The sequence below is a fragment of the Triplophysa rosa genome, linkage group LG8 (assembly GCF_024868665.1).
Source record: "Triplophysa rosa linkage group LG8, Trosa_1v2, whole genome shotgun sequence".
Lineage (NCBI taxonomy): Eukaryota > Metazoa > Chordata > Actinopteri > Cypriniformes > Nemacheilidae > Triplophysa > Triplophysa rosa.
The window spans coordinates 17,979,305-17,993,351 of NC_079897.1; the positions used below are offsets into that span (position 1 = coordinate 17,979,305).

Below are 14,047 nucleotides of genomic sequence, written 5' to 3' on the forward strand. Positions count from 1 at the left end.
CTTTTGGCCCCTGAAGAGGTGATAGGAAAGAGGGTCGATATTAGCAGTGTTTATTTTCAGCAGTGGAAACTTTCCTTCAAAAATGCAGACTTTAACTGTGAGTTCCCGGCATTGCCAAATCACAACCCTCCCCTCATTTGCTAAATAAAATTAGCAATTTACATGCCAGCAAGTCTGAATATGATTATCCAAAAGGTCTAAAATGTAATCTAAAGATTAATCTAATAACATTGATGTTTACAAGAATAAGCATGAAAGACATTGAAGCTACATTCAAAACTGTTCAACAGAGGTGGACTGTAGTGACATATTTGTAGCAGAGCGTTGTTCTGAGGCGACCCCTTGTGGCGAATAGCATGTAAACGAAGAAGTAACATTCTTATAAATGTTCCCACAGTAGGAAAAACCTTTTTTGAACACAAAAGAAGAAATTTTGAAGAATGTAGGACAGCAAACAGTTCTGGGGCACTTTTGACTACCATTGTATTTTTCCTACTATGGTAGTCAACGAGGGGCAAAATCTGTCATGGTTATAAGCATTCTTCCAAATATCTTTCTTTGTGTTCATCAGAACAAAGAAATATATACAGATTTGCAATAACTCGAAGGTGAGTAAATGATGACAGAATTTTCATTTTTGGGTGAAGTATCCCTTCAAGATGATGTCAGCACTGTAAAATTAATTATTGTCGGTGGGAGAACTTTAATCTTGAATAAAGTGGACATAACAAAAATAGATAAAATACAAAAACAAAGTTTGAATGGAATCTGTATATTAGGCAGTTTGGACTTGGTTTGGGAATATTAATAGGCTACAGTGCTGCCTTAAATTTTGTTGACATTTTTCTCTACATTAGGGGTTTCTCAAAGAAGTTAAAGAACACACAGTTGGTGACAACTAGTGTTGCTATAGCCTTACATAAATATAAATTACAGTCTTAATACATGACAACTTGATTTGTGCAAAACCAGATGCATGCTGATGGCTGAATGTTTCAAAGAGCACCTTTTGTAATTCAGCTGAAGCAAGAAATTTGACCTTTTGTACAGAGGTTAAAAGACAAAGTCACAATTTGTTCATATTTATTAATTTGACATTATAATTTTTTAAGATTTTTTACAAAGCTCTTCTATATTTACACACATTATGCATTCCAACACATATCTGAATAAAAATGAAAAAGCAAATGCGAGAGAGAAGGGTTGAGAGAGACAGGCGGAGAGATGTACAGGGGAGGGAAGAGGCAGGGAGGAGAAAAGTAAAAGCCAAAGGATTCTGAAATACACAAGCAGCAGTAGAGGATTGAAACATGTAAGTATTATAAAAATCTAATTATTTTGAGAATATTCCTTCGTTAGTTATTTTTTACATGTACATAGTAAAACAAATAGTTTCAAATAAAACAAATAGTTTCAACCTGTGGACAGAGCTGATTTATCTTAATAAGCTAAAGATGTTTAAAGTCTGCAGTTTTCTTTGAACATGTTGTAGTTGTGCAAGAGGTTCATTAAAACAATGCAGAACACAATACTGTATGTTTGAGTGCATATTGTGCATTGATGCCAGTCAATCTACAATTGAACTGATTCCTATGGAATTTGCAATCTGGCACACGTATGCATCGATACATATGCATACGTATTTACATATGTATGAGTGTGTATGTGAATTTATGCATCTGTGTGTATGCGAGTTGGTGAGGCCAGAGGGACAGGAGGGAAAGCACATTCTTTAGTGTGAGCTCATGTCTTGGACACAGAGAAATATACGCTTAGAGGAAAACAGTGTGTGAGAGAGAAAGAAACACACAAAAGCTGGATGGACGGAACAGCTGTAAGTGATATCTTTAATGAGAGATTGAGAACAGAGAAATTATGTTTTGTGACTTCAATAAATGAGAATCCCGATGAGTCAGAGACACACGATAATCTAAATCAGATTCAGCCATCTGCTGTTCACCTCTCCGATACACTTTTAAGAATGAATTTGTTTCGTCTAACTGCTGTGAGGATTTCTATAAATTGATAAAAGTGTGGGCCAATATTTGGGTGGTTTCAATCTCTCTCTAAAATAAACAACTTAAACCTAACTTTGTTTGCTGGTCTAATGAGGATTGTGATTTGTGAATCAGGCTGAAAGACCAGGCTGGTTTAATATGGGGTTCCTTTTTTTCTTTTACAGGGGTACCCGATGTTAAACTATGTTGTACTAGTAAACTAAAATATATTTTAGGGTTGTTGTGATAAATGTGCTCATCTTTGTTCTGTCCAGCTCCCTGTAAAGACCATTAAACATGGGCAGCTATCCAGTCCACATGCTTTGCTGCTGTTTCTTTGGTAATTCCATTATTCTAAACAGCTAAACACAATTTATTTTATATGAATGGAAGTTTTTTATTGCCTAGCCAACAGAACTGTTTTGCTTTTTTCCACAGTCGTAGTTGGTGTCTGGGCACAACAAACTGGTAATTGACTGCAAAATAATAATGTGCTTAAAATAACTGTCAATTATATCATGAAGAGCTAGTTTTTATTTTTGCTGTTTCATTAATTGTTTTGTGTTTTTTAATTGTTAAAAGTCTACAATTTGGTGAAAACTGAAAATGAAAATTCCATGTCATTCCTTTTAAATCAGTGGCAATAATAAGTCAATCGTCATTACGACTATTATGCCATATAGTGTCATAACATGCTTTTTCAACCAGAAATACAGGAATTGGAGGACCCTGCCTTTCCACCATCCGGTGAGCTTATATATAAGCAGGTTAACCATTTGTGTTGACAAACATTTGTGTGAGAAAATAACAATCCAGTCTCTGACCCACAGATTGCAGAGAGGAAACATACCCCTGCACCAGGATGTACTCTGTTCATCGACCTACAAAGAGATGCATCCATTCACTCTGTCTGTACAGGTGCATAACATACTGACATTACAAGATTAAATAGTAATGATTTTTTTGCATTAAAATATTTTTAAAAACACTAACGCAGTGTGTACATTTAATATCCCAAATGTTTCCAAAAGGGTTTCCAACGTCCCATTTCATTGTGTTATCTTTAGTTTTCTTCAAAGCATCATCAGGCTATCTTTATTATTGTATTAAATATGCAACCTCTAGCAGTTAAAATGACATACTACGTGCACACACTAAATAAGATCTACAATAAATGACGTGTGTGTTACAGCCTCCCAAGAGTCTATGTGATCAACAAGGAGATCTGTGTGAGGACTGTGTGTCAACAAGATGAGCTTCTGATGGGTGAGTCTTTAATATCTCTTTAACACAGTACAGATGTTCTTACCACTAGATTGGTTGAAACCATATGATTTTTAAGCAGTTCATATTTGATCGTATGTTAATTCTTGCACCATAGTTTAGTTTTATGTGACATTCTCTCTGATCAATAGATTTTTAGGTTTTTGCTAGGGTAACTTCAAAACTTTTAAATGACCTCATACGTCCCAAAATTATCATTTATTAACCCTCATGCCATTCAAAACCTTTATTTTAGTCTTCCTTATGTCGAACACGAAGGGAGATTTTTTGAGAAAGTTCTCAGTTTAGTGACTATGTAATGGAAGTCGGTATTGTTAGGTTACCAACATTCTTCAAAATGTCTTCTTTTGTGTTATGCAAAGGAAAGAAAGTCATACAGGTTTGAAATGACAAGAGGGTGAATAAAAGATGAGAGATTTTTTATTATTGGGTAAACCATCCCTTTAACATAATGATTTCTAAATATCCCATTTTTGCAGTTTATCTTCCATGGTATTTGTTTACAGGGGTTGGAAATTGTACGTATAAATCCTTTTTTTTCATTAAAAGGCCTGACATCACTGAATCTCTTAAGTCTGAATGGCACCACATCCCCTCATCCATTTCAACATAGAAAGCTGTTATAGTAGCAAAAGGAAGACCAACTCATGATGTCTTCCTTTTGAAGTCCAGTATAAAACTCTTTTACTGTAAATACAGTAGAGGTAGGATGGTAAATTGTCTGTCTTGCTCTTTTTCAGCTGAACTTTGTAGAGAGAAAGCTGGGTGGCCGAAACGTCAAACAAGGTCAACTAAAAGACGCTGTCACCGTGGCAACCCAATAACATGGGCAAACAAGGGTTAATGTGTGATGGATGACAAAGGCAGAGGGTTGGAGACTGAAAGAGGGAGCAAGTTCAAACAAATACAGCTATAAATCTGAATTACAGATCACAAACTGTGCGCTTGTTCTGTTCCATAAACATAGCCGCTCATAATACCCAATTAATGTCACTTTCTCATTTTAATGCTTCTGTTGGATGAATGTATACATGTTTTAAAGAGTGTATTTTCATAAAGGTTTTAAATCAGACAGGGGATGACAATGCATATTGGTGCTGATAGAAACCCAACCCAACCGCTATGTTCATTATATTCCTTCAGTATACACACCAGCCACTTTAAGTAAACATTAAATGCACAAAAACGAATACATTTTTATATGATTTCATTTTGACTATCAGTCTTTAACAAATGTTATTAAAGGATATTTTTCTTCTAATTAAGAGGTACAAGAAAATGATTGCATGATTGACTGTTCATGTTTCTATGTGTTAAAATCCATGCACATTATACAGAGCTATTCTTACAATCCAGCAGATGTTGAATTAACAAACAGGCATTACAAGCAAGGGAGCAAGAACAAAGAAAAGTAATTTCTAACTGTATATAATGTTTTTTCCAGTATAGAATAAATAATAGAATTGCATAACCAATCAAACAAGCTAAATTAAACAAACTGTGTTCAACACAAATAGTTATTCGGGTTCATGTCGAACCATGAAATCGTATGTTTGACTTCTTTTATTGAGACAGATCTATAACAACACTAGAGGGCGTCCAGACATGATAAAAAAGACACTTGCTGACTATCTGCACACTGTGACGAAAGATAAATAATATACAATTGTTTATACACTGTATTAAAGGTGTATTCAGAGCTTCAACAATTTATTGTTAAATTAAATATTTAGTAAAGGATTAAATATTTAGTGAAGTTTTTAGAAGAGTTTACTGTAAACAAAACTGAGACCATGTCGAGCCTAACCACCTTCTTAGAATGATTATTTGTGTTGTGTAAGTGGATGAAAATAATAGAATAAATAGGCCTACATAAATTCTACAAAATAACAATACATTTATCATTTTTATTTCAAGCAGATGGACGAATATTATAACATGCATGTTTCTCTGACAATTGATAATTAATCCCTGGATATAAATAACACAAAGATCTGGACCTTTTTAAACAGTATGTTTACCCTTCCCAGTTTTTAGTAGTTATCCATGGTGCACAAAAGTGCAAAAAGTAGAACATCTAAATTTAGTTTAAAGGTGTCCTGAACTGGGCTTGTTTGTTGTTTTATACTGTTGTATGAGGTCTACTTATGACGTTCGCGTGGTTTTTACATTCGAAAACATCAAAATCAATAAGTAATAGGCTATTTTCTACCCGAGTTTTGAGGTCGTCTCGTCAAACGCTCTGTTTAAATGAGCGTGCCGCATTGAAGACTTGGAAGTAAACGCCCACTGCTATGATTGGATAGCAGTTTGCGTAGTAAACTTAGTTGGAGCCTTCTGTGAATTTGGTTAGACACGTAACGTTAGGTTACACATTACCAGGACATATCAAGCGATCTCTAACAAAGCAACAGTGACGCATAGTACAGATATGTTTTACTCACGTAAGATTGCTGCGCCATTCCTGTCTGATCCAATATTGACTGCACAGCACTGATTTTTAATTTTAGTCTCTCCGCAAATCCAGCGCCTTGTTCACAAAGGAATCCATGGTGAAATGACGCGAACAAATGCTCAATGTTTCACCTACGTGAGCAGGAACGTACTTAAAAATAAACTTCAACCACGCATTCCTAATATCAGAATCCGAAGGAAGCGACTGTGTTCTTCCACAACCAGGCGCTGCACAATGTTGCATGTTTGTTGCTTGGTCGCTCTAAAAAAAAGTCCTCACTTTTGCACATACGACACGGGGCTAACTGCCCTCGAGAACCCTTCGCTAAAGTGACAGGGTTGCCAGATCTTCACAGAAAAAATAAGCAAATAAAGACAAGACAAAAACAAACCTTAAAATGCAAATTGTTTATATATTTTATAAGACCAAAACTTCTTAAAATCTGCAACAGACCATTTATTAAAGCGGCAACGAGTAACTTTTTTACCTTAAAATAATGTCTCTAAAATTATTTTAGTGGCAGGACAACTTTCAACTGGACAAATTTTACTGCCGTTACTACCTAAGCAGCCTCCTATCGGCTGAAATTGCACTTGTAACTTTGGTGTTCGGGCCGGTACAAGCCCCGCCTATCCCCTGCTTTACGGCATACGTCACGTTTTAGTCGTAGCCTGGGAGAAGTTGGCCAACAGCAGAGCTAACAGTAAGACGAAACTATCCAAAACATCACCATGGGAGAGCCAGCCAAAAAACCAAAGAGGGTTTTGTCGGAGGAAGCAAAGAAAAGAAAGCGAGAGAGTGATCGGACACGAGGCCGGTCACGAATCAATATCGGACGGGCTCACACTCGGTGGCGTGAGCAGCAAGAGGCAACGGGTTGCAAAACGGATGCAGACCTAGCGGTCCGGCTCCTGGATTTTTAAGTGTTATTTGTACATTTTTTGTTACTGTCCTGTACTTTTGAACGTATTTGTTATTAGTCTGTGTCATTGGCGCAACACCGGTTCGCACTTTATAAGCGTAAGGTAGCTGAGAGATAATATATGGTTGCCGGTGTCGATAGCTAGCATGTTGTCGTGTCTCGTCGTGTATGTGTGTAGTGCTTGTAAATAAAGACTAAACAACCACACTAAACGTGTTGTGGTAAAAGGTAGCAGATTATTTTGTTCAGACCAGTAAACCACGTGAATGTTGAACAGTTCAGTCGTTGATTAGGCTAATGTTGTCGTTATATATACTGTATGTACATACTATGCGCTGTTTTCATACCGAGTTGACTGTAGTTATTACATATATTACACAAAACACAACGCCTGGTCGCGATTGTATTTAGTGACTTCCGATATAATAACAAAAGAAAAGTACTATAGGTTACAAAACACATTCAAGTCCATGCGTTGTGTTTCGGGTAAATACAAATGTTCCATGTAGCTAGCACGCTCTGTACATACACGAGACCAACTATGGAAGCAAAAACAACTAGGCTTACTTACCGTTCTTTGTTGACATTACAGTTTATAATTATGGAGAAACGATACATAAATCTTTGTACTGATATACGAAGAACATGGTAACACGGACTACTTTACCTGATCGGTGAACATAGTTTGAATGACGTATCTGGGTCCGTCGGCTTAGTAAACAAACTCACGTGTATTGAGCTGCCAGCGGGAAATCTTTGCGACAGTTTTTACGACACTGCATACAGACAATTCCGCTAAACAACCACATGGGGCAACAGTAAGCAAAAGTTACTCATTGCCGCTTTAAGACCTAAGTGCTGAGGCTTTTTGATCTAAGACCAAACAACAAGTATAAAAGTGCTTATTAATAACAAACATGGCAACACAGTAAAAGAGCGCTGTGTGATGGAGCCTTCCGAGCATAAACATAACACAGCGCATATCAGCAGTTTAGCTTAAACTGACAGACAAAACTAATCTTTAGCCGAAAAATATGTCGCTATGGTTACCAGTTTGTCGATCATCACAAATGCAGGAGTGTGTACTATGTGTGGCCAAAGTCATTTGCGAACCAGTGGGCGGGGCTAGAGAAGTAGTCCTTGATTTTTTTCTGTGGAGGCGGTGTTCAACCTGTCATAGATAGGTGCATTCCAGGACCTGGCGTTCGCTGAGCCTGGTGTCAATAACAGTTGTAATTTCAGTAACAAGGGCGTTTTCAGTTCTGACACTTACAGGATGTTTGCTTGAGTACGATTCCCTCTTATACAACAAAATCTCGGGTTAAAATTGTGGTTTTAATTCATGGCTCCTTTAATCAAATGAAGCAGAGATAAACCAGAGGTTGAATGACCAAAGAGAGTCAAAAAAGACTAAATATATTTTTGGTAAATTGAAATCTGAGTCTGTCTCACAAATTTTAATCTAAAATTGAACACACAGCAATTAAGTCACCTGAGCAAGAGATTTGGTTTGAAGGGGATACTCCAGAACCCCAGAATACTAGGGGAACAAAGATACATCAGTGAGGGAACATTTATGACCGTGGTATAGCATTCTCAAAATGCACAAGTTACCATATGTTTCTGAAAGTTAAATCTTAAACCGCAAGTTTTACAAAAACATATACCTGTATGTATGGGTAAAGTGTTGAAAAATGTGCTATGCACCTTAATTTAAATCTCACTTTCAGCAAATTCCTATGTCATAACGAAATACATAGAAATAGGCAACATTTTTTTTAGTTAAATATTATTTTTCACTTCAGAGAGAAAAGTAAAATGGGTACAAATGTTGCTTGGTTTAAAAGCATTTTTTTTACAGTTTTTTTTCTTCAAATGCAAACATTTTGAACTTTGAATTTGGTGTGATAATATTGCTTATAGTTAAGACTGACTTTTACCCCTGTAACATTCATCCCCAAAGTCCCACTAACCTGCTAATGATATAAATGTATAGCTTACTGATGAGGTTAAAATAATGTAGCACTTTAAGGTTAGGCTCAGGGTAAGTAACAGTTGTGGTTTTGTCTGAGACCATAAGATGAGACCCATTTCCAGACCAGTATGTTTTGAGACCCAGAGCAAGGCCGCATTTATGTGCTCTCAAGAGGTCTCAAGACCACAAGATCCAGCTCTGGTAACAAAGAATAACCACTGGTGCTGTGTATAGCTAGTATATAGTTAGTATATATAGTTACTGCTGTTATACACTGTGATAATTTCATTCGTTTAATAATCAACAATTAAAAACACCTATATTAATCTGAATATTGTGTGGTGACATCACCCTGTGGTAGCAGTGTCTATGATGGTAATGGCTCTACTTTATGACAGGTGGGAAATATGATCAACTATTAAACATTCTTAACAGAGATCTGGTTCATTTTCAATTTAGCTGTTACCCTCATTTGACCTTATGCAACTGTATGACAAATAAACATATTTTGATACATACACATAATTATTCCTGCCCAGCTGTTGTTATAAAGTAATATGTTATAAAGTAATGCTATTTTAAAGTAACAGCTTTTATTTCATGTTGAGTGACATCTAACATTCACAATCACATTAATGCTATACACAGTACAATATCAGTACAATCCTAAATTCAAGTCAAAGATTCGCATCTCAGGTCAACAGCACCATTTTCATTCATCTCTTTTTATCTCAGTGTTCATCGATTTGAGAATCTCATGTGTGGTCATAGCCCAAGAAGAGTAAAACAGTCCCGCAGATCCTCAGTCTCACAAGGCTATAAGAAAAGTATTCATATTCATAAGGAGTCTATCACAAATACTACGGTTTTCTTGTTATAAATTGCTGCTAAGTTCAAAGTTGTTACCTGCAGAATCTCATTAAGTTTTCGAACCAGTCTGACAGAGTTTTCCTGAAGGCCATCCCAGGCTTTAAAACGTCTCTCTCTCCGTGCAACAAACGTTTGCCAGCAGTAGAAATAGTCTAAACAGAACAGAATGTGATAAGATCAAGTGTTACACACAATTCATTGCATGTCACACATATCAACAATAATATGATCCTTTACTCATTCCCTCTTTTCNCTCACTCAGGAAGAGCCAAACAAACCCCCAACCAAGAGAAAACCAGGCGGCGCAAAAAAGCCAAAGAGAAAGAGAAGATCACTGAGAGAGAGCAGGTGGATGAGGATGATCTGAAGGAGAGAGCGAGGGTTGCTGGAGAGATCTGGGTGGCAGAGTCTGATGGAGAGATTATGGGGTGTGTGGCAAGAGACGGTTGGAGTCGGGATGGGGTATGTCGGATCTGCAGGTTGGTGGTCCAATGCTGGTACCGTAGAGAGGGACTGGGCAGATTGCTGGTTCAGGGGCTGGAATCTAAAGTAAAGCAGAGTGGCATATATCGGGTCTATGCCCACGTGCCCTTTCCTTCCAAAGTGGGTGAGGCTTTCTTTAGGAGGCTGGGTTATCGTCTGCAGGGTGAGACTTCGGGGATTGAGGGAGAGGAGGAAGATGATTATGAAGAGCCAGAGAAGGGTTGGATGGGCTTTCCTTTAACCAAAGTGTTTGTTAAGGATCTGTAAGGATCTGTCATTAAAACAAAATTTAAGTCTTGATTTTAGCTACTGAAGATTCTTCACATTCATAATTGCACCAGTTGGTATTTTGTATGTTCATATCTCTTTTCCTGTGAATTTTAGACCATGGTTAAAAAAGTCAGTTAACGTTCTGACTTTGCCACAATAGGTGAAATCATAATGTATATATTTATAAGTATATTGTTCTGCAAGAATATTTTAAGATGTTGAATGTTGCAGATTTCATCTCTGGGTTTAACAAGATGTTAGCTGAGCCGTGACAGAAAGTGACTGAAAAAATAAGCAGTTGACTGACTTTTTTGGCTATTATTCTAATTGCTTTTAAAGAAACTGTATGTTTTTTAAGAAAACGGGATGAAGAGAGTGAATGATTTTCTTTCATTCTTGTGTGTTTACCTTATTTATTTATCTTATTTATTGTGTGGTATTTAAAAATGAGTGATATATTTTGTATGTTTCCCTTGACTATTGAGGAATAAGCTTTTTAAGGTAAAAATAAAAGTATTGCACTACAGTTTTGTCTCTTGTTTTTAATTTTCGCATAAACAGTGTTTTTAAAACTCAAAGTCTAATATGAACGATTGAAATGCGAACATTTAAATGTTTGTTTTCCAATTACTTTTCTGCTTTGCTATTTCTCTGTGCCATCTGTAGCAAACTATTGTTTCTATGTGAATTTAAGTTCAATTCATATCAAGTCTGATTGCTTTAAATTTGCTGAAAACACATTGCAAAATGGATCTACAGTTCAGTTCTGCATGCTGTACGTTCTGTGTGGGTGGAGACAGTTTGGTGATGCTCAGCGTGTTCGAAACGGCGAGCAGTTTGCGCTGTGTGGTTTGCTTAAAACAGTCGATACCTTAACCACTCACACTACTACCCAACAGCACCTACTGCTCTCATTTACCAGCGGATGTTTGTACAGTTTACTGTGTGGTTGGGGAGATTCTCACCTGCAGCACAAAGCTGCACCGTCACGTTTTGGGTTCGCTTAGGTAAAACCTTTGACTATTGTATAGACCTGACAATTACATCCAAATTGTTTATTGAAGTAAGAAGATGATAAAACATGCAGATTATGTACTGTAGGCGTGTAGTATTCATTTAGTAGTATTCACTTTCACACAATTTTATGCATGTTTAGGTTTAAAAGCTGCTTTCAGGATGACTTGAGTCGTTACCTGACACATTTTACATCTGATCAAACCTCTCTAATATACTCACACCGAGGTAAAGAAATGAATCAACTAATGAATGCAGTGTTTGAGAACCCTTTTTTCAATCGAGTGTGTAAAGTACACACATGTGTAATGTAAAAACCTGTTTTATGCATTTCAGAAGCCATGGTTTTCGTGAGCTGAACGCGTGTTAGTCAACTAATGAGTTGCTTCATCTTCTCTTTGTAGTTTTTGCAAGTCACAGTGGCCAGTTTGTTGTCAAGGACCTTTGTTTTAATGCACAGAGGCGCTCAGGCAATTAAACACCTGCTACTAAGCCCCCTAACTGATGTGGGACTATTATTGTCACAAGGAAACAGATGTGAGTTCATGACTCTGGAAAGTAAGTGTGTTTGGACCTGTGGTTGAAGTTGTCTGCACGATGGAGTCCTCTGTGTGTGTATTAGTGCGTGTGTATGTGGGAGGGTGGGTTTCGGAAAATATGACTTGACGTTTCCTGTATACTCAATGATTTGTGTTGTGCCCCTTGATACAATGTGGTGGTCGTCTTCGTCTAAGCGAGAGTGAAAAGTGGGCCTTGGGTCACCTGTAGCAGTAAGCAAATATTAAGTTAATTCAAGCTGATCTATTTGACGTGATGTACTAAAATGAAAGAGCACAAACTCTCTCACTGAACGAAAATATCAAGTTCCCCCTTGACATTACACATTGAAGCAAACAGCAGCAAAAAATAATGAGAACTAGCTGTAACAGGAGCAGGACATGTATTCTTTCCTTTATCCTTTCTCTGTTTTCCCATGTTATACACACATAGTGCAATGCGGTAAGACCTCAGAAAGACTTATGGTCGGAAGGTAAATCATGGGAGCAGACAGATCTCTTCCAGATGTTCGAATTCAGACATACACGTTCACACACACACGCACAAGAAGGAGCTCAGTGGAGAGCGGTGATTTCCCTGGCCACAGAGTGCATGAAAGGGTGAAATATAGTGACTGGAGACAGACAAACACAGGATGCCAACTTAAAAGAAACCAGGGAAAAGTCAAAGACAGTTGCAGACGACCGCAAATTAATAAGCGTGCATTAAATGTGTGTGTGAACGGAGTACTCGCCTTTCGTGACTGGGCGGATTTGCTGGGCTTGCTTTTGGCGCAGGGCCCTCGCGCTACCTGTGTGTTTCGCTGTGCGTGCATACAGTATACGTGTGGGTTAATTGGCTTTTTGGAAAAACCCTCTGGAAAGGTGTCAGAGCCTCTGAGGATTTTGGAGACCTCCTGTAGTAAAACCAGCTTTTGGGTCCCTGTGGGAAGAACTAAATGAGTGGAAAGGGTGAGCTTGGAGAAAATCTGAGCAAAAAAGAGAAGGTGTATGGGAGTATTTGCTTGTTTTTTAGGATTGTGTGGGAAAAATGAAGTGGAGGTTCCCTGACTGGGTGCAAGAGATCTGGAAATTTCCAACTCGCTTTGGTTGTGCTGTTGGCAGCGTTTTCTGACGCACATTCTGGAGTTAAAAGGTTATGAAGCACGTCAACAGCTCAGGAGACTACTGGTGCTATTGTACAATACAGTTACTAAATAAGAAATGAACCCACACTGTAAAAAAACCTTCATTTTACAGAATTTTACTGTTATTTTTTTACAGATTTTTCATGTATTTTTGAAATACGGTCAAAAACCATCAAATTACAAAAAAGGCAGCAAATTTACACGAAAAATAGGAAAACATGTAATTAACATGTAAAAACGTTTTTTTCTTACGGTATATTTCTGGTGCTGCCAGAAATGTTCATTTTTTTACTGCATTTTTACAGCCTATTTTTAAAATGCGGTCAAAAATTAATTACAAATTACAGAAAAGACTGCAAATTTACAAGAAAAATTGAGGAAACCATGTAATTTTACAGTAAAAAAAACGCTTATTTTACAGAATACTTCTGGCGTCCCAGCTGCATTTTTTTACAGTGCATCCTGTCAGCCAACCATTTACATTTATGCATTTGGCAGACGCTTTGGATAAGTGACTTACATTGCATTATCCTATACATTTGTTTCTAAGTATGTGCAATCCCCTGGGATCGAACCCACGACCTTGGCGTTGTTAGCACCATGCTCTTTCCACTGAGCTACAAGAAAGCTGTAAATTCTGTCTAAACTGTCCTTTTAATTATCTTATACACTCTTAAAAATAAAGGTGCTTAAAATGTTCTTCACAGCGATGCCATAGAAGAACCGTTTTTGGTTCCACAAAGAACCATTCATACTTTTTTTATAATCTTAAGAACCTTTTTTTCACCACAAAGAACCTTTTGTGAAACATAAAGGTTCTTCAGATGTTAAAGGTTCTTTATGGAACCAAAAGGTTCTTCGATGGCATCGGAGAACCGTTTGAAGCATCTTTTTTAAGAGTGTAGATGACTTAACAGTTTAACCCTTTGATGAATAGATGTATAGCCAAAAATATAAGATAAAAAACAGTTTTTCCCCGGTAACTACGATTGTAACTCTTTTACATATCTCCTTAAATATCACTCGCTAATTACACAGATTATTCAGTTGTGTCTCTGTTTAAATGCACCTATGCCCTCCCAAATATGTTTGA

At 37.2% G+C, this 14,047-nt stretch overlaps 2 protein-coding genes across 2 annotated transcripts; both read left to right on the forward strand.

Moving 5' to 3' along the window:
• The first annotated feature begins 1,219 nt into the window (after window positions 1–1,219).
• On the forward strand, window positions 1,220–4,542 carry mfap5 (microfibril associated protein 5). Its single transcript, XM_057341100.1, has 7 exons — window positions 1,220–1,312; window positions 2,273–2,337; window positions 2,436–2,465; window positions 2,706–2,744; window positions 2,828–2,915; window positions 3,190–3,263; window positions 4,022–4,542. Exons 2-7 carry the CDS (start codon window positions 2,295–2,297, stop codon window positions 4,123–4,125), a joined length of 378 nt encoding a protein of 125 aa, XP_057197083.1. The 5' UTR covers window positions 1,220–1,312; window positions 2,273–2,294; the 3' UTR covers window positions 4,126–4,542.
• A 5,186-nt stretch (window positions 4,543–9,728) lies between these two features.
• On the forward strand, window positions 9,729–10,776 carry LOC130558376 (probable N-acetyltransferase 14). The gene has a single exon (XM_057340744.1). The coding sequence runs from the start codon at window positions 9,729–9,731 to the stop codon at window positions 10,251–10,253; it is 525 nt and encodes a 174-aa protein (XP_057196727.1). The 3' UTR covers window positions 10,254–10,776.
• Window positions 10,777–14,047: the final 3,271 nt, after the last annotated feature.